Consider the following 19220-nt stretch of genomic DNA (forward strand, 5'->3'; position numbering starts at 1 on the left):
CATACTTTTAAGTAAGAATTTCTTAAAAATCTGTGTATGATTTTAAATGTGACTTCCTTAATTTAATGATTGAGTAGATACTGATTAGTCTAGTCTACAGTCCAGATATTTTATATATATCTGTTCCAGGAAGTTACAACATTGAGAATAGTGAGAATATGTCTTTGAAATAAACTGGCAAATTTTGGAGATAGAAAGCATATCTGGCACACACACACACACACACACACAATGAAGATTGTAGAAAATGATCCACAGACAGCAGCAAAGAAGACAAGATTGATTTTCCACAGCTAGACTTTATTTCATGGACAATAGATGCAAACAAATGAATCCACAAATAAATGAACACAAAGAATGTGAAACTGTCCCCAGTGTCACCGACGGAAGAGCAGGTCTTCAACCTTCTCACTGGGACCCGTGATGGAGAAACGGAGGTGACAGCTGAAGATGTTTCCACCGTTCCTCATGAACACTTGAGGACGACGTGCACCTCATCAGAGTGAGAAAGTAAGTGGAGAGTATAGAGACTATGTACTAATCACATCAAGCCACATACTATACAGAGTCTTTTCCCTTATGATACAGGATACTGAGGATGGTTTCACTCTGGGGGGGGGGGGGGGGGGGGGGGGACTACAGGCATAGTCTGACAACGAGCTTACTCAGCGTTTTCCTAAGAAACAGGGACAGTAACAGTTGTTGGTAGGCTACTTTGGTTTTTTGCTTCCGTCTGCGTCGTGGCCTCCAGCTGGGACAGAAGAGTCAGGGCGGCTGGACGATGAGGAGGAGGGAGGTGTCGGATCAGTTAGCCTCTGGACTCCAGAGACCTGTGGGAGGAAAGACAGGATCAGGCTGCAGGCAACACTAACACGTGCAGTTGCTATCTCACACACATGATCAGTTATTAGTTCGACTTGTCTGCTCAGACGTTTCATGAAAAATCAGTTGAGGAGGAATCTTTGAAGAAAGACCTGGATCCATTCAGCATGATCATGGACCGGGTGGGAGGGTGGCAGCATCAGAGGGCTGTTACAGGGTTCATGAACACTCCCAGTAGGAACAGTAGGAACACAGTAGGAACACAGCAGGAACACAGTCGGACTACAGTAGGAACACAGTAGGAACAGTAGGAACACAGTAGGAACACAGCAGGAACACAGTCGGACTACAGTAGGAACACAGTAGGAACAGTAGGAACACAGTAGCAACACAGCAGGAACACAGTCGGACTACAGTAGGAACACAGTAGGAACACAGTAGGAACACAGTAGCAACACAGTAGCAACACAGTAGCAACACAGCATGAACACAGTCGGAACAGTAGGAACACAGTAGGAACACATTAGGAACACATTAGGAACACATTAGGAACACAGTAGCAACACAGCAGGAACACAGTCGGAATACAGTAGGAACACAGTAGAAACACAGTAGAAACACAGTAGGAACACAGTAGCAACACAGCAGGAACACAGTAGGAACACAGTAGCAACACAGCAGGAACACAGTCGGAATACAGTAGGAACACAGTAGAAACACAGTAGAAACACAGTAGGAACACAGCAGGAACACAGTAGGAACACATTAGGAACACAGTAGCAACACAGCAAGAACACAGTAGGAACACAGTAGGAACACAGTAAGAACACAGTAGGAACACAGTAGGAACAGTAGGAACAGTAGGAACACAGTAGGAACACAGTAGGAACACAGTAGGAACACAGCAGGAACACAGTAGCAACACAGCAGGAACACAGTAGGAACACAGTAGGAACACAGTAGGAACACAGTAGGAACACAGTAGGAACACAGTAGGAACACAGTAGGAACACAGTAGGAACACAGTAGGAACAGTAGGAACACAGTAGGAACACAGTAGGAACACAGTAGGAACACAGTGGGAACACAGTGGGAACACAGTAGGAACACAGTAGGAACACAGTAGGAACACAGTAGGAACACTGGGAACACAGTAGCAACACAGCAGGAACACAGTAGGAACACATTAGGAACACAGTAGGAACACATTAGGAACACAGTAGGAACACAGTAGGAACACATTAGGAACACTGGGAACACAGCGGGAACACTGGGAACACAGCGGGAACACAGTAGGAACATGAACATGTGTCGAAGTTTTCTAAATATTCTCAGTCAGAAAAAGGTTTAGCACTGAGAAGAAAGAAGATGTGCTGTTATTTCCTGTTGGTGTGAATTGAATAAGTGTGGATGGTGTGTGTATTAACTCCTGAACATCCTGGACACAACCAGGTGTGGTGCAGATTAACAAAGTGGTCTCACGAGTAGCTGGTGTGCTGCTGTCTCCTCCGGGCGCTCCTCATCTTCTCGAAGCGGGCCTCCATCTCCTCCAGGACCTTGGGGGTGTAGCGGACCACCAGCTTGACCGAGCCCTGGGCGGCCTTCAGCAGCTCCACGGCCTTCTCATGGTGCTCCCCCTCCACGCTCTGCACGACCCGACACAGCACAGGGATCAGAACACAGACGCAGCGGACCGGGTCGAAACCAGGTATCTGGAAACGTACGTCGGTCGGACTCGCACACATCATTCAGCGGTTGCGCTGATCACGGATCTGATTATTCATACAACAGCACATTTATATTTCCAGTGTGATTGAAGTGTTTAAATCAATGCAGCTGATTTATCACGTTTTAAATTTTTTTTTTTTTTTTAATTTGATCTTTACTGCAATTTATTTTCAAACATCCAGCAAACAATTAATTCTATCGCATGCATTTAAATTTGGGGAAACACTATATATATATATATATATATATATATATGTATACATATATACATATATGTATAAGAAAAGGGTACGAAAAGTATTCAGACCCCTTTAAATGTTTCACTCTTTGTTTCATTGCAGCCATTTGCTAAAATCAAAAAAGTTCATTTTATTTCTCATTAATGTACACTCAGCACCCCATCTTGACAGAAAAAAACAGAAATGTAGAAATTTGTGCAAATTTATTAAAAAAAGAACAACTGAAATATCACATGGTCATAAGTATTCAGACCCTTTGCTCAGTATTGAGTAGAAGCACCCTTTTGAGCTCGTACAGCCATGAGTCTTCTTGGGAATGATGCAACAAGCTTTTCACACCTGGATTTGGGGATCCTCTGCCATTCTTCCTTGCAGATCCATCCATTCTCCCATCTCCCTACTGCATCTCTGGAGCTCAGCCACAGTGATCTTTGGGTTCTTCTTTACCTCTCTCACCAAGGCTCTTCTCCCACGATTGCTCAGTTTGGCTGGACGGCCAGGTCTAGGAAGAGTTCTGGTCGTCCCAAACTTCTTCCATTTAAGGATTATGGAGGCCACTGTGCTCTTAGGAACCTTGAGTGCTGCAGAAATGATTTAGTAACCTTGGCCAGATCTGTGCCTTGCCACAATTCTGTCTCTGAGCTCCTTGGACAGTTCCTTCGACCTCATGATTCTCACTTGCTCTGACATGCACTGTGAGCTGTAAGGTCTTACATAGACAGGTGTGTGCCTTTCCTAATCAAGTCCAATCAGTTTAATTAAACACAGCTGGACTCCAATGAAGGAGTAGAACCATCTCAAGGAGGATCAGTAGAAATGGACAGCATGTGAGTTACATATGAGTGTCACAGCAAAGGGTCTGAATACTTATGACCATGTGATATTTCAGTTTTTCTTTTTTAATAAATTTGCACAAATTTCTACATTTCTGTTTTTTTCTGTCAAGATGGGGTGCTGAGTGTACATTAATGAGAAATAAAATGAACTTTTTTGATTTTAGCAAATGGCTGCAATGAAACAAAGAGTGAAACATTTAAAGGGGTCTGAATACTTTCCGTATCCACTGTATATGTGTAGACACACAGATTATATATGCTGTTTCATATCTGAGGATTAAAAGTAATTATTTAGTGTCAGTGCGGTTCTGTATTTGTCATCAGCCCGTCTGATCGTCCTCCCTGACTTCTCTCTGGACAGGACGATGTCTGAATGTATTCATGAATGCACAGTAAAATAAAGGTGTGTGAGTGTGTGTGTGGCTCCTTTGAACAGGTGTGTATTAGTTCCCGATCTGGGCCTGAACTCACCACTCCATTGACGGACAGAAGCTGGTCTCCTCTCTTCAGCCCCCCCTGGCGGTCGGCCACGCCCCCTGGGATGACTCTGGAGATGTAGATGGGGGAGTTCTGTTCTTTGCCCCCCATAATGTTGAAGCCCAGTCCCTCTTCTGTCTTGGGCAGCTCCACCACCCGTGGGTGGGCGTGGCCTTCGCTGGCTGCGAAGGCTGCCACAGTGGCCTGGTCAGGAAGGAAACGTACAACGGACAAAGTTTAGTTCACATTTAAATGTTTGAGGTATGATTTCCAGCTCCATTCCTGCCTTTGCCACAGAAAGCTGGAGGGGAGGGAAGTTAAACTGGGAACAGGAAATCTCTGATTTATGTATCAATACAACTAACGACCATCACAAGCACCAACCCTTGAAAATGATCTGTTTTCAATTAAAACATGGTTGAATGTCTCTAAAATAGTTCCAGTACTCTTTAGTTGTTGATGATCTGGTTTGTAATACCTTGGCTGTGGCCTGAGCTCGCACCTCCGGTCCTCCAACAATGTCCAGAGTGTCATACAGCTGCTCGTATACCTGAAGGAGAGCAGAGCAGAAGGTGGTGGAGGGTAAATCAGATACACAGGAACAAGGTGATGAACATCAGATACACAGGAACAGGAACCAGGTGATGAACATCAGATATACAGGAACAGGAACAAGGTGATGGACATCAGATACACAGGAATCAGGTGATGAACATCAGATACACAGGAACAGGAACAAGGTGATGGACATCAGATACACAGGAACAGGAACCAGGTGATGGACATCAGATACACAGGAACAGGAACCAGGTGATGGACATCAGATACACAGGAACAGGAACAAGGTGATGGACATCAGATACACAGGAACAGGAACAAGGTGATGGACATCAGATACACAGGAACAGGAACCAGGTGATGGACATCAGATACACAGGAACAGGAACAAGGTGATGGACATCAGATACACAGGAACAGGAACAAGGTGATGGACATCAGATACACAGGAACAGGAACCAGGTGATGGACATCAGATACACAGGAACAGGAACCAGGTGATGGACATCAGATACACAGGAACCAGGTGATGGACATCAGATACACAGGAACCAGGTGATGGACATCAGATACACAGGAACCAGGTGATGGACATCAGATACACAGGAACAGGAACCAGGTGATGGACATCAGATACACAGGAACCAGGTGATGGACATCAGATACACAGGAACAGGAACCAGGTGATGGACATCAGATACACAGGAACAGGAACCAGGTGATGGACATCAGATACACAGGAACCAGGTGATGGACAGTACATCGCAATCATCACGAAGATATTTCAGTGACTTCATCATGAACCAGATTCCATTCAGCTCTCAGAAGGTTTAAATGAAACATGGAGCTAACGGACACTTAAAGGAAGAATTCATCAATTTAAGAAACTAGGTTACTTTCAAGAGTGAGATGAGAAACTGCTCCTGTAAGAGGAACAGCTGTCTGCTTCTGTCCAAAGTAAAAAGCGTGACAACAAAAGGCTGACTAGTGAAGTTAAACTGATTAATAATGTAGTCATTATTGAATTTATGAATTAAATAAATGATCCTTTTCTCCATGTATCAGCTGAAACAACTACAGTATGCTGTGAATGCTGGTTGTTTTATTTGACCTCTGGTAACCTCTGGGCTTTAAATTGATGATTTGTAATGAACTGAGTGTCTGTTGAACACACTGATCATCATCATCCTCCTCCTCCTCTGTCGTACCTCTCTGATGGCGGCACAGAATTTGCTCTGGAGGACTCTCTGCAGGGCCTGCAGCTTGGGAGGAGGAAGCTCTCCGGTCCGCTGCAGCCTGTCCAGCAGCTCGATCACCCTGCACACATCTGACACACACACACACACACACACACACACACACACACACACACACACACACACACACACACACCGGGATTACACCGACGGGCTGTGTGCAGAAACCTCAGACCGTCATACGGCTGGACTTTATCTCATCTTTTAAATGTGTTGGCCGGATTGAGGTTCACCTTGATTATACAACTCAATTCCAGCAATAATTGAATTGAACTCTCAGTTACGTAGAGGATGCTGAGTAGCATCCATTAAATTAATAAAATGTAATTTAAACAGGAAGCTTGGTCATGACTCCAACACTATACCACACCGTGAACGGATTACGTCAGCGTGGATGCTCTTCGCTCCTCCTCCGTTCAAATGAACCTGCAAGGGATCTTTACGCCGCTTGGTCTCAGCTCTGCCGCGCTCGCGTCACATTTGCTGTCAAATCGACCTATTTCAGGCCCCCTTAAAAGTCTCAGTGATGATATGAAGCCCATCAAAGACACACACGGTTGAACACGGCCACACAGCTGAGCACGTTCAACTCCAAGGACGTCAATCACCCGCTTGAACTACCGCTGTGACGTTTCCTGAGGGACAGAAGCACGCGCGCGGGGAGGAGGCGGGGCTTGTGGACTCGTATGGAAGTCAGAGCCAAACAGTAATGTTTCCGTCCCCGGGACATGAAATATGAACATACGGTGCAGAACTGTCTCCCTCGCTGTAAACCACAGCCCGGTGTCCTCCCGTCTTCCTGCGGGCGGTACTTACCTCGTTCCAGGCAGAGCGGCTCCGTCATGGCCGCCATGTCGGCCTCCTTAGCGGGGTGGTAGTATGAGGACATCATCGTCCGGGCGGATCCTCCGACAAACTGTTTCAGCTCTAAATGTGGTTCACAGCGAAGCCTGGTCCATCTGTCATGAAGACATGGTCCGCCGACTAACTGTGGGTGGAGGACGGGGTGGGTGGAGGACGGAGCTGATGGGAGGACCAGGCGGTAAAACCTGACGCAGCTTCAGCAGCGCGTGACTGTAACAGCTTCAGCATCCTGCACGGACTCACAGCACTCCTACTGTACACATTAAACACGTTCATATAATCATTTATCATCACATTACAATTTAAAATGAACTCTTTATAGCAAAAATAAACACGAAGGTAACATTTTAAATTAATCACTTTGATCTGATATTGTATTTAAAGTGTTATTGTTGCCGTTATTTCCATATTTTAATACAGACTGCAGTATTTCTTGTTTTATCTCATTACTGATGGGAGGAAACTAATTGCAATTACAACTGTATAACTAATGTGACATTAATAAATAATGTCTTTTGTGATGTTGTCCAGGAGTGTTTTATACTGTTAAAGAATTGTTCATATTAAAAATCTCCCCCACCACCCCCCCGAAGTCAAGAAAAGAGCAGAGATCTGTGGCTTTAAGTCACATCTTTATTAAAACGACCCTGCAAATCTAACATACAAACAGCAGATATAATTAAAAAATAATTCCAGAGTGAAGAAACAGAATTGCCCTCAATTGTCACAACACTACATTTCCTTCAATTTCACATACAAAAGAAACTGGAACATGGGTCCAAATGAACATATAATCTACAGTAATTGCTTTATGGATCTGGAAATTAAAGACCTACCATCTCAAAAGTAACCAGTCTTTGTTTGTAAGAGGGACAGTGTGGACCGGATGTAGTGGGATTGTATGAGGTCCTTGTCTGTAGTCGTGGTTCTCCTTGCAGCAGATAGGGGGCAGCGTGTCCTCCGTTTGGAGGAGCAGAGGTGGAGCCATGTACCCAACAAAACATCTTCACCACCTAGCTGAAGGCTTTACACCCCTCTTCACAGCCACCAGACTCCCTTTACAAAAACACTCCTTTCACCACACATGGTCTCCGCTGCCTCCTCTGGTCAGTCTGTGGTACTGCAGGACTCTGGCATCCCTCTGGATCTGATGGAGGCAGCGGGAGACCAGAACACCTCAGAGTCTGGAGGCTCTGCAGAGAGCAGAGATGGAGGGAACTGCTGCCCTTCCCCATTGGATGAAAACATGCTGCATCTTTTTGAAGTGGTTGAAGTGTGTTTTGTTGCTAACTCCGCCTACAACCCCCCACCCTTCCAATTGGCTTTCATGCTGCTCCAGCTGCAGGGTTCTCTAAAACTCCCATCTCCTGCAGGTGGCTCCACTAACTATCACACAGTAACCTCACACAACCCCACTTCAAAACATCCCAACTGTCCCTTTAAAGTTCATCCCATCTCATACTATGACTACGGTCATCTGAAACATTGAGTGGCACGGATTAGTCGGGCAACGCAGGAAATCTGCCACTGCAGGGAGATCAGATCTGTTGGACGCGTGCAGTGACACCGAACTGAATGTTTGACCAGGAGTGACAGGAAAGCTAGTTACATGTTTGATACTCAGGGAGTCCTGAAGTCATCCTTGACAGGAAGTGAAGAGCCAATGAAACGAGGGATGTACAGGTGGGAGGGGCCATCAGTACTCGTCTCCCGGCGGCTCTATCTTGAAGCCGTTCTCACTGGAGCCGTAGCCGTCGGCCGATGGGACGGACTGCTGGTCCATCATCATGCCGTCCTGACTGTACTCCTCCATGTGAGGCGGCGCTCCTCCGTCCTCCTCGTTGCCCAGGTCGTCCTGAGGGCCCATGTCGTCTCGCAGGGAGCCGTGGCGCTCCTCCCGGCGCTCCCCCCTGTCTCTCTCCCCGCGCTCCCTCTTGTGCTCCCTGTCTCGGTCCCGGTCGCCCCTGCGTCTGTCTCTGTCCCTGTGGCTGCGTCTTCTGTCCCTGTCCCTGTCCCGCTCCCTGTCCCTGTCTCTGCGCTCCTCCACGCCCTCCCCTGCCTCTCCTTCGTGTTCCTCCAGCATCCTCTCGCCGCCCTCTGGGGGCCCGTCTCCCTGGCCAACCTCCTCCCCGTCAAGCCCCTTACCTCGCTCCCTGTCTCTCTTACGATCGCGGCTCCTGCTCCTCCTCTTCCGGTCTCGACTCCTCTCCCTACTCCTGCTGCTGTCTCCTCCTCCTCCTCCTCCTGCCCCTGTTGCCGCTGCCGCAGCCGCCGCCCCCCCCCCACGTTCCCTCTCTCGCTCACGACGCCGGTTACTAATGCCGCCGTCCTCAGCGGCAACGACCGGTCTTTCCCTCTCCCTCTCTCGGGACCGGGTGCGTCTGCGCCGCTCGCGGGACCGGGACCTCCGGCGTTCCCTGTCCTTGTCCCGGTCGCGCTCCCGGCTGCGCTCCCTCCGTTCCGGGCGCTCACGTTCACTGCGGGACAACCAGAGCAGAGTCAGCACTGTCGCATGAAGCCGAACACAGTTTTACACCAAACGAGTCTTGAAGTGAAAGAGCTCACCCCCCCCCGAGAGGACGTTCGTCGTAGCGGGACGCATCGTCTCGTCCAGAGTGCTTGATGTTGACATCGGCTCCTCCTCGCCTCGTGCCACCCAATCCTCCTCCTGCACAGAGAACATGAGAGAGGGTTAATCGTGTGTCGAGTCGTGCTGATATGATGCAATAACCGAGTGTTCAGTCTGTTGGGTGGCTGCTGAGCTAGAGATTTAAAAAGCAGCGAAAAGCTCCAATTTATGAAAATGTTTTGACGAGAGCTGGCGCTGCTCGTCTGAACCCCCCCCCAAGATCTTCACATCCACACCGCTGGACCGATAGGTGGGGAATTCCACGATGCATGGGCCTCCCAGCGTCCACCTGATGTCAGAGAATATATGACCTCCCATGATGCACTGGGCTTGTCTGTCTGTCTGTCTGTTCCGTCCGTCCGTCCGTCCATCCATCAAATAGATTATAGATAGACATATCTCTATTTATATATATATATATATAGTGGTGTGAAAAAGTGTTTGCCCCCTTCCTAATTTCCATTTTTTTTGCATGTCTGTCACACTTAAATGTTTCAGATCATCAAACAAATTGAAATATTAGTCAAAGATAACACAAGTAAACACAAAATGCAGTTTTTATTATTAAGGGAGAAAAAAAAATCCAAACCCACATGGCCCTGTGTGAAAAAGTGTTTGCCCCCTCCTGTTAAAACATAACTTAACTGTGGTTTATCACACCTGAGTTCAATTTCTCCAGCCACACCCAGGCCTGATTACTGACACACCTGTTCTCAATCAAGAAATCACTTCAATAGGACCTGCCTGACAAAGTGAAGTAGACCAAAAGATCCTCAAAAGATAGACATCATGCCGAGCGTGGCACGGTGGTGCAGTGGTTAGCACCGTCACCTCACAGCAAAAAAAAAAAAAAAGGTTCCAGGTTCGAATCCGGTCCTGGGCCTTTCTGTGCGGAGTTTACATGTTCTCCCTGTGCTTGCATGGGTTCTCTCTGGGTTCTCCGGCTTCCTCCCATCATCCAAAAACATGCACCTCAGGTCAGGTTACCTGGCGCCGCGCCAGTGGCAGCCTGCTGCAGCATCTCCCCCCTGAGAGCCCCCCTGCTGTAGTAAAGAAATTTCCCCTCGGGGATTAATAAAGTGTATAAAATCAAATCAAAAAAGAGATCCAAAGAAATTCAGGAACAAATGAGAAAGAAAGTAATTGAGATCTATCAGTCTGGAAAAGGTTCTAAAGCCATTTCTAAAGCTTTGGGACTCCAGCGAACCACAGTGAGAACCATTATCCACAAATGGAGAAAACATGGAACAGTGGTGAACCTTCCCAGGAGCGGCCAGCCGACCAAAATTACCCCAAGAGAGCAGCAACGATTCATCCGAGAGGTCACAAAAGACCCCACAACAACATCCAAAGAACTGCAGGCCTCACTTGCCTCAGTTCAGGTCAGTGTTCATGACTCCACCAGAAGAAAGAGACTCGGCAAAAATGGCTGCATGGCAGAGTTCCAAGACCAAAACCACCGCTGAGCAAAAAGAACATTAAGGCTCGTCTCATTTTTGCCAGAAACTTTCGGGAAAATACTCTGTGGACTGACGAGACAAAAGTTGAACTTTTTGGAAGGTGTGTGTCCCGTTACATCTGGCGTAAAAGTAACACCGCATTTCAGAAGAAGAACCTCATACCAACAGTAAAATATGGTGGTGGTAGTGTGATGGTCTGGGGCTGTTTTGCTGCTTCAGGACCTGGAAGACTTGCTGTGATAAATGGAACCATGAATTCTACCGTCTACCAAAACATCCTGAAGGAGAACGTCCGGCCATCTGTTCGTGACCTCAAGCTGAAGCCAACTTGGGTTCTGCAGCAGGACAATGATCCAAAACACACCAGCAAGTCCACCTCTGAATGGCTGAAGAAAACCAAAATGAAGACTTTGGAGTGGCCTCGTCAAAGTCCTGACCTGAATCCTATTGAGATGCTGTGGCATGACCTTAAAAAGGCGGTTCGTGCTAGAAAACCCTCCAATGTGGCTGAATTACAACAACTCTGTAAAGATGAGTCGGCCAACATTCCTCCACAGCTGTAAAAGACTCATTGCAAGTTATCACAAACGCTTGATTTCAGTTGTTGCTGCTAAGGGTGGCCCAACCAGTTATTAGGTTTAGGGGGCAAACACTTTTTCACACAGGACCATGTGGGTTTGGATTGTTTTTCTCCTTTAATAATAAAAACCTTCATTTAAAAACTGTATTTTGTGCTTACTTGTTATCTTTGACTAATATTTAAATTTGTTTGATGATCTGAAACATTTAAGTGACAAACATGCAAAAAAATAAGAAATCAGGAAGGAGGCAAACACTTTTTCACACCACTGTCTGTGTGTGTGTGTGTGTGTATATATATATGAGAGAGATAGATAGATATAGGTAAGAGCAGCTGACCTAGCCGGCGGGGATGCCATCCTTTGACAGTGCGTCCTCGCTCCACGTCCACCAACACCCGTCTGCCGTCAATCTTCTTCCCGTCGGCGTGCTTGTAGGCGGCTGGAGAGGAGGAACGGGGAGAGGGAAGACGGAGGTGAAACGGGAGCACGACTGCATCACGGTGGCCAAGGAAACAAACAGTGCATTTCTCATACTGACCAGGAGCAGGTAAGGAGAGGTGGCTGCTCTCTGGGTAAAAGCCGAAGGATAATGGGAGCAGACTTCCTTCCACCCGATGAGTGATTGATACGTTTTATACCATTTAAAACACCGCGGTCCACTAAAAATCACAGCTCTGATATGTTGGGAGCCAGTTGTAATGTTTTAAAGACGGCTGTAGCAGTCCTGTTTGAATCACTTCAGGCTGGGCTTCTTCCAATATAATATAATATATAATATTTAACTGTTTGCTAGGATTTCCGGATTGTAGGTTTTTTTTTTAGGTTTAGTCAGCGATGATGTCTTGATGGATCCGTACTGACACCGACCAGCCAAACAACTGACTGTTCTATCATCAGGTTCCCTTGTGTGCTGATGAACTCGGGTCCATCAGGAATAGTCCAACTGGTGCTGATGGGAACCCACCTGAACCGAGACCACCTGCAGAGGAGGGTCTCTGTGCAGACACACTCTGCTTGTGGCTGGTTTGCAGTTTCAAAGCAAACAAACCAGAAGATCTGATGACATCAGATGTGATTTCGTAATATAAAAATACTAATAAATACATCTGCTGATTGTGAAATCCATTTAGGAAGCTAGCTGATCTATATAATCCATGTTTATTAATTTATATATGCATGTGTATGTGTATACATGTATATATATAAAAATAATTTGGTAACCACGGTATGCATGTGAGCGCCAGTATTTTCCCCGAGCAAAAGTTAAAAGTTGGTAAAACTGCTGTGCTTTCTTCTTGCACTGTCAGTGTTAAGTCCATTAAAGGTGTGATCCAACCGCATGTGACAGCACTGAACGCTGCTTAATTGTTCGAGAAACCTCAAATATTGAGCAATTTTTTTTTTATTTTTTTTTTTTTTTTTAATCCTTCAAATGAGGCTCGGGGGTAATAATAATAATAATAAAAAAAACCTCTTCATTACTGCTTTACACAGACTGTAGTCACTACAGAAGAGGCCGTGTGAAAGGTTCTGCTTCATATGTGGATAAATAGAGGTTTCATGGAGACATCGTCTTAAATCGGTATTTATTTACTTTAACACGACCAGCTGTTATCAACATCACAGAATCATATCTGCAGCTCGTACAGAGTCCTGAGGTTTGAACTGGACCACTGACTCGGTTATCGTTCTCATCACTGGTTAAATTAATCTTCCACTCTTCAACAGGTGTCTCTGGAAACCTTTTCCACACCGACAGAGTCACCAGCCCCCCCATACCACCCTACAGGCTGGGGTCCATTCTGTATGATGGGGGACTCTCCAGGCGGCCCATCCTGACTGCACCACTGCTGTGGTGTGACGATCCCTGAGGGTGAACCATTGGAGGGCCTTACCAAAACCCATCAGTCATAGCATACATAGTCCGGGGGGGCCTTACCAAACTCCCTTCCCCTACACAAGGTCAGGTGATGGTAGTGCTGGGCAGTACACCTCTAAAATAGGAAAGTTCAATGCGGTAACAAACGCTGTGGTTGATTGTTGGACTGAGCTGAAGTTATATCCTGCCAAGGCGCCTGTGTAGCGTGTATGAGGGGGACTCCTAAGAACTCGCATCCAACTCTCTGTAACAGGCTTAAACGCTGCGGACCACTGATCATGCTAACAACTAGAAATGACACTGCAGCAGAGCTGGAGGTGGAGACACCAACACGTAATCAGGTTCTCTCTGGATTGGGCAGATTTGAGCATATAAAAGGAAGAAAACTAGTCTTTACTCCACTATTGTGATATCTACATGACATAATAATGCCATAAAGAAATGTATTAAGAAATATCGTAACATACTGTCGAACCGGCAGAATCTTTCAAAACATACATGTTTTTTGGTCACATTTATATTTTAGGTCATTAATATTGTCGGTCACATATGTATTGTTGTTCATGTTTGTATGGTTGGTCATGTATACATCTTTGGTCATATACATGTATCGTTGGTCATATATATGTATCGTTGGTCATATATATGTATTGTTGGTCATACATATATTGTTGGTCATACCACCCAGCACTAGTTGATAGTCTTACCATACCCTCTCACTGTCTGCCCCGTCTCAGAACCTTACCAAAGCAGCTCGGCACCAGAACACCGTCACAACACCTCTACTGGGGGGCCTTACCACTCCCCCTCCACTTCCTGTAGTCACTATGACAACAAGCCATCCAATGATAGGGGCTTACCAAACCCCTACCAGGGCTACCAAAACTGACCAACTGAAAAACAAACAAAAACAAAAACAAAAAACAACAACAAAAAACAAAAACACAAACAAAGAAAAAACAAAAACAAAACATTGGGCTTCCTTGTTTAGAGGAGTTGCCTTATCACAACCCTTAGCCACTGAGAGGAACTTCTACTGACAGTTGAATGTGTTCCTCGCTAACATGTCTGGAAACATGAACTCGGTCAGTAACTGATTCTCTTGACGTATTTAATGTAGGAGCTAGTGAACTAACTGTTGTTATGAATGAATCTGTGCAGCTACATTCATGATTAACTGCCTGGTTATGTAGCACATAATGTATGGATATCCCATTTAGCAGAATTACCAAGGGAATCCCCTCACCTGCCTTTTTCATTAAAGCCAGCTCAGACTTCTTTTTAATCAAACGGGCTCCGGGTGACATTAAACTAACGAGGCTCTCCAACCTGACGGCCTCTCAAAGTCTGGACAGACAAGCAGATCACTGGACCTCCTGGAGGTCACAATACTTATTCAACAACCATGTTTGTTTCTCTATTTGAGAACAGTAAATTAACCTATATAAATTGAAACTACGAGTGAGTCTTTGGTCTTACTAGTTTTAAACATAAGTATGGTTTTTGATATTTGTATATGGTCAAACATCCTTCCGAGGAGACATTTTAACTCATCAGAAAGATTGAAGACTGCGTCCTTCGTTCTCCGACAAGCAGCTTCGAAATCAGCCCATCTTTAGGCGTCAATCTAAACGGTAACAATACACCTGGACTTCTTGTTCACGGACCGCGTGTCCCTCCGCAGGCTCAGTCTGTGTACACCATGAGCCTGCTAACCTGAGGTGGCTTTAACGTGAAGGGCAGAGTGATCGGGGAAACGTTGCGTAGACTAGCGGTCAGGGGTGCGTTCAATGGTCAAAGCCTAAGATCCAAGCAGCAGTAGCTGCACTGAGAGCTCCTTCGGGCCTGCAAGAAGGCGCTTTACCCATTGAACGTAGCTCCTCTTCCCTATGTAGGAGATGGAGGGTGGAAAGAAATCTTACCCATCATACAAACCCATTATACCAACCATATACTGAGCTGTGGTAGTAGGGTGTAGATGTATCATAACCATCATCATCTGCCAGCCAGCTCTGATCAATAGCCATCACAGATTGGCGGCTGCAGTGGCAATGAGAACAACACACAATTAATATACTGTTTAGCCCCACATCCCCCCTCAGTCCATCCCCTGCTGTGATTCAGCAACTCTGGTCTTGAAGAGCTGATCGCACTGATATCCCTGAATGGCATCATGGAGTTAGATGGCACCATTCAATTGTCTAAAAGAGACAGCATTTCACTGTGGCATCACCACCAGCTTCACATCTGTCACTACGGTGGTGAGCCGAACTCATTTCACCATGACCAGGGTTGAAGACCACCAATACACACTTAAGAGAAACTACGTGGACACCTAAGCATACAGAAGATGGTATAAAAAAAAGAAAGAAAAACAACCCCCGTTGGATGCTGGGCGACCAGTCTGACCTCGTGCTTACCATTCACAGTCCGACCAGGAGAGCTGCTGTTCCACAGAGCTACAACTCCTAACAGCTCAAAGACAATGTGCCCTTTGACAGGCAGAGATGTTCAGCATCACACAGGAAACACACACGGCTACCTCGCGCTCACCCCATGATGCCCCAAATCAAAGCAGCGCTTCCCCTCCTACACCATACTATTAGTCGACTGATGACACCCATCAAACACACACACTCACTCTCGCACACCTCTCTCAACATGCAGACTGTACATCTAGTAGTCTGAACCATCAGTTCTCTCACTAACTCCAGTGTTAGAGGAAGCTCCCTCCCCTCCCCCACATAATAATAATAATAATAATAATACTAATTACAGAACTCTGCATGCAGAACAGAAGAAGGGTTTTCAACTGATGATGTCACACTTCATGAGTATATAAAGAGGGTTTTGACTTCATGTTGCGTGTCGGTACTCACAGTGCATGTCCCGCTCATGTTCATACTCAATGAAGGCATAGCCCCGAGGCTTCCCTGTCCTCTTGTTGTACACGATGTAGATCTGGAGAGGAGACGGAGGGACACACGGGGTTGGTTGGGATGTCATCAGCTGTCTGTGTGTGTGTGTGTGTGTGTGTGTGTGTGTGTGTGTGTGTGTGTGTGTGTGTGTGTGAAACACAGTGCTATGTAATTTAAAACCACCAATCAGATAAATTCAATCAGGTCAGTTGTGCTGCAAAGTTCTATTTTCTTTCATTGTTCAGTCTCTTCAGGACACCAAGATGCCTGATAATCAACGCAAATTCCGCAATATTTGTGGGAGCTTGCAATTTTTTGTAAATTCACACTTGTTTTTCTGCAAAAAATGGCGTCGTCGGAAGATGTGTTGAAAGTATAAACGGCATAAAGTAAGTCTTTTCAAACAATACTGGCTTTATTAACAAAAAAATAACTAAATTTTAAAATTTAAATAACTACTATATTAGTCACCGACTGCTCTGTAAAGCTGTCACTTTTAGCAGGTTTTTGTAACTTTTAGCCTCATAGTTTTAAAAGTTCAATAAATAAAAAAAATAAAAAAGATTGGAACTAAAATATTTCTGTGATGTGCAGGATGATTATTATCACACATGTATTATTTCATCAAGTCAGGCTTAGAAAAAAAAAAGAAGTCTTTCTTGACTGGCAATTATTTTTTGGGAATTTCTGCAATTTTCCACAAAAAAAAAACCTCCCTTAAAAGTCATGCAAGAAATGACACCAACATTGTGAGGAAATCTGCCGTAAAATCTAACTTTTCAATCGCAACAATCCCAAATAAACTGGAGGGACGGATTATTTCTCCGTGAGTTTGTTACTTGGGGTGCAGTGTTCAGTGTACGCCATTAACTTTCAACCAAAATGTTCCATTAGCACAAAAACATGCCGTTCAAGGTGTTAAATTCAAATCAATGAAGAACATCATATCTCTACGGTTTCTTATCTGTTGCTTCTTTAGTGTCCTTTGGGTTTCAGAGTGTTTCAGAACATTCAGAGTTCAGCCTGTAAACACGTGAAGAGGTTTAGAGACATAAAACAGCAGCTGAACTCACCCGTTTGATGGGGCCGTAGACCTCAAACTCACGGCGAAGCTTGGACTCTGTGGTGTCGTAGTTCTGCAGCACACAGAGAAAAATACTCGTCAACACAAAGAGCCAGAACATTTTCTTCATCCGCGGACCGGATGTCAGAACATTTGAAACGTAGGATTGCAGGCATACTAACCACTCGAGCCACGAACAGAGTCTTGAAGGCATCTCCTTGTGCGTTGGGGTCATTATGAGGGTCCCCTGGTGTCATGGAAACAGGAGATCGGGATTAGTCTCATCCACTAAAAACCATCCACGGTGAAAAGAGGTGGATAATGTCGCACACTTACAAAGCTTGAGTTCTGTCTCCACGACGGCTTGCCTCCTCTCGATCTTCTCTCTCCTCTGCAGAAAAAAAAGACGAGCAGGAAACAGTCAGTCAGATGGAGATCTCTGCGCTCGTAATGATACGAGGTTTTGGTTCTGAACACGCTACCGTCCTATTGTCAACCTCTCCTGAATCCAGTATCGTTTAACTGAAGTTAAAACACGACGTGGTTCAGAGCTTTGGGGTATTTTAGTGTCATAAGTCCATCTGAGACCGAGAGGGAGCTGGTCAGCTGAGAGAAAGACAACCTGCTGTAAACACCGAGATCTCAGTGGTTCAGTCTCATTAAAGTCATCCAACACTCACTGAGGTGTTCTGTTCTTAAATCCTAAATAACCCAAAGGAACATCACTGGACTGTGTTTGTGTATACATGTCCATATACATCTCTATATACTCCTTTATAAGGCATCAGTCTGACAGGAAGTACATCAGAGGAACTTGAAGGTGAAGCATCACACCTTTCTCTCCAGACGCTCCTCGCGGGTCTCTGCCCGTGTGGGTGGGGGGGCATCTCTGGGGTCCTGAAACAAAGAGCGGTATTAAAAGAGAGAAATATGACTACAGATGAAGATGAACGTGAAGATAAAAGATGATAATTAAAGGTGTCCCGTCACCTCGAAGTGCCTGATAAACGGCGCGATGCCGCTGTACGGCTGGTTGTGGTGCTTCTCGTGCGGCAGTTTCTCCAGCTGCGGCAGGAAGGGGATCGGGTCCCGCGGCGCAAACAGCGCCAGCAGGTTCGGCGGCAGAAACTGCGTCATTTTTCACCTAATTAAACAATAACGTGTCTAATTAGTTCATAATTCATATCTATGTTGCCAATAAAGAGAGAGAGAGAGAGGGGGGGGGGGGAGGGTGGCAGCACAAGGAGCGGAAGTTCGCAGCAGTTAGCATGCTATGCTAAATCGTTGTGTTCACGACTCCCCAGAAATCACGCTGTTCGTTTCTTCACTTGGTCAAACATCCCAACTTTAAACACAGAGAGAGTGAAAGTCACAGGTGGAAGAATTACCGTTTTCACTCTAGCTGAAACCTCCAAATCACCCGACGCTAGTTTAGCGTTCAACTTTAATGGAGCCCTTTACATTAGCCGCCGAGCTAACGGTGCTAACAAGAGGCTAAGAACAGGAGGCTTACCTTTTCTCCTCCAGGGTTCGGCGACCTTCACACCATGGACCACAGGAGGCAGCGGCGGTGGATACAGGTCTCCTGGACCACGGTACTGCAGCAGCTGTGGACCAACAGGGATTAAAGTAAAATAGTTCGGGGCTCCAACAACGTGCAGCTACCAGCTAGTCAATGTGTGCGGGCCAGGTGCCTGGTCCGTCTAAACTAAAATGGCGGGCTGCCGTAAAACGATGACAAGTGTCGTAAATCGGAGCGGGCGGTGACTATGGCGTAAACGCCTTTTCGCGGGGACAGATAAGAGTATATTCTTCTTTGACTATATCATATAGAATATATAGATATATTTAAATACAATTTAGCTTCAAATCTTTAGTTATAAAATATAATGGATTTTAAATATAATAGT

At 45.7% G+C, this 19220-nt stretch overlaps 2 protein-coding genes across 2 annotated transcripts; both read right to left on the reverse strand.

Annotated features, from left to right (window-relative positions):
• Positions 1-660: 660 nt before the first annotated feature.
• On the reverse strand, positions 661-6988 carry lin7b (lin-7 homolog B (C. elegans)). Its single transcript, XM_069710176.1, has 6 exons — positions 6733-6988; positions 5869-5987; positions 4581-4652; positions 4097-4306; positions 2305-2468; positions 661-830 (listed from the first exon to the last, which is right to left on the reverse strand). Exons 1-6 carry the CDS (start codon positions 6806-6808, stop codon positions 809-811), a joined length of 663 nt encoding a protein of 220 aa, XP_069566277.1. The 5' UTR covers positions 6809-6988; the 3' UTR covers positions 661-808.
• Positions 6989-7393: 405 nt separating this feature from the next.
• snrnp70 (small nuclear ribonucleoprotein 70 (U1)) lies at positions 7394-19008 on the reverse strand. Its single transcript, XM_069710169.1, has 10 exons — positions 18824-19008; positions 18301-18454; positions 18145-18207; positions 17647-17701; positions 17493-17557; positions 17321-17383; positions 16209-16290; positions 11788-11889; positions 9346-9448; positions 7394-9257 (listed from the first exon to the last, which is right to left on the reverse strand). Exons 2-10 carry the CDS (start codon positions 18445-18447, stop codon positions 8477-8479), a joined length of 1461 nt encoding a protein of 486 aa, XP_069566270.1. The 5' UTR covers positions 18448-18454; positions 18824-19008; the 3' UTR covers positions 7394-8476.
• Positions 19009-19220: the final 212 nt, after the last annotated feature.

The sequence above is a fragment of the Brachyistius frenatus genome, unplaced genomic scaffold (assembly GCF_029030835.1).
Source record: "Brachyistius frenatus isolate BFR_SWC_R1_liver_20210118 unplaced genomic scaffold, ASM2903083v1 Contig_90, whole genome shotgun sequence".
NCBI lineage: Eukaryota > Metazoa > Chordata > Actinopteri > Embiotocidae > Brachyistius > Brachyistius frenatus.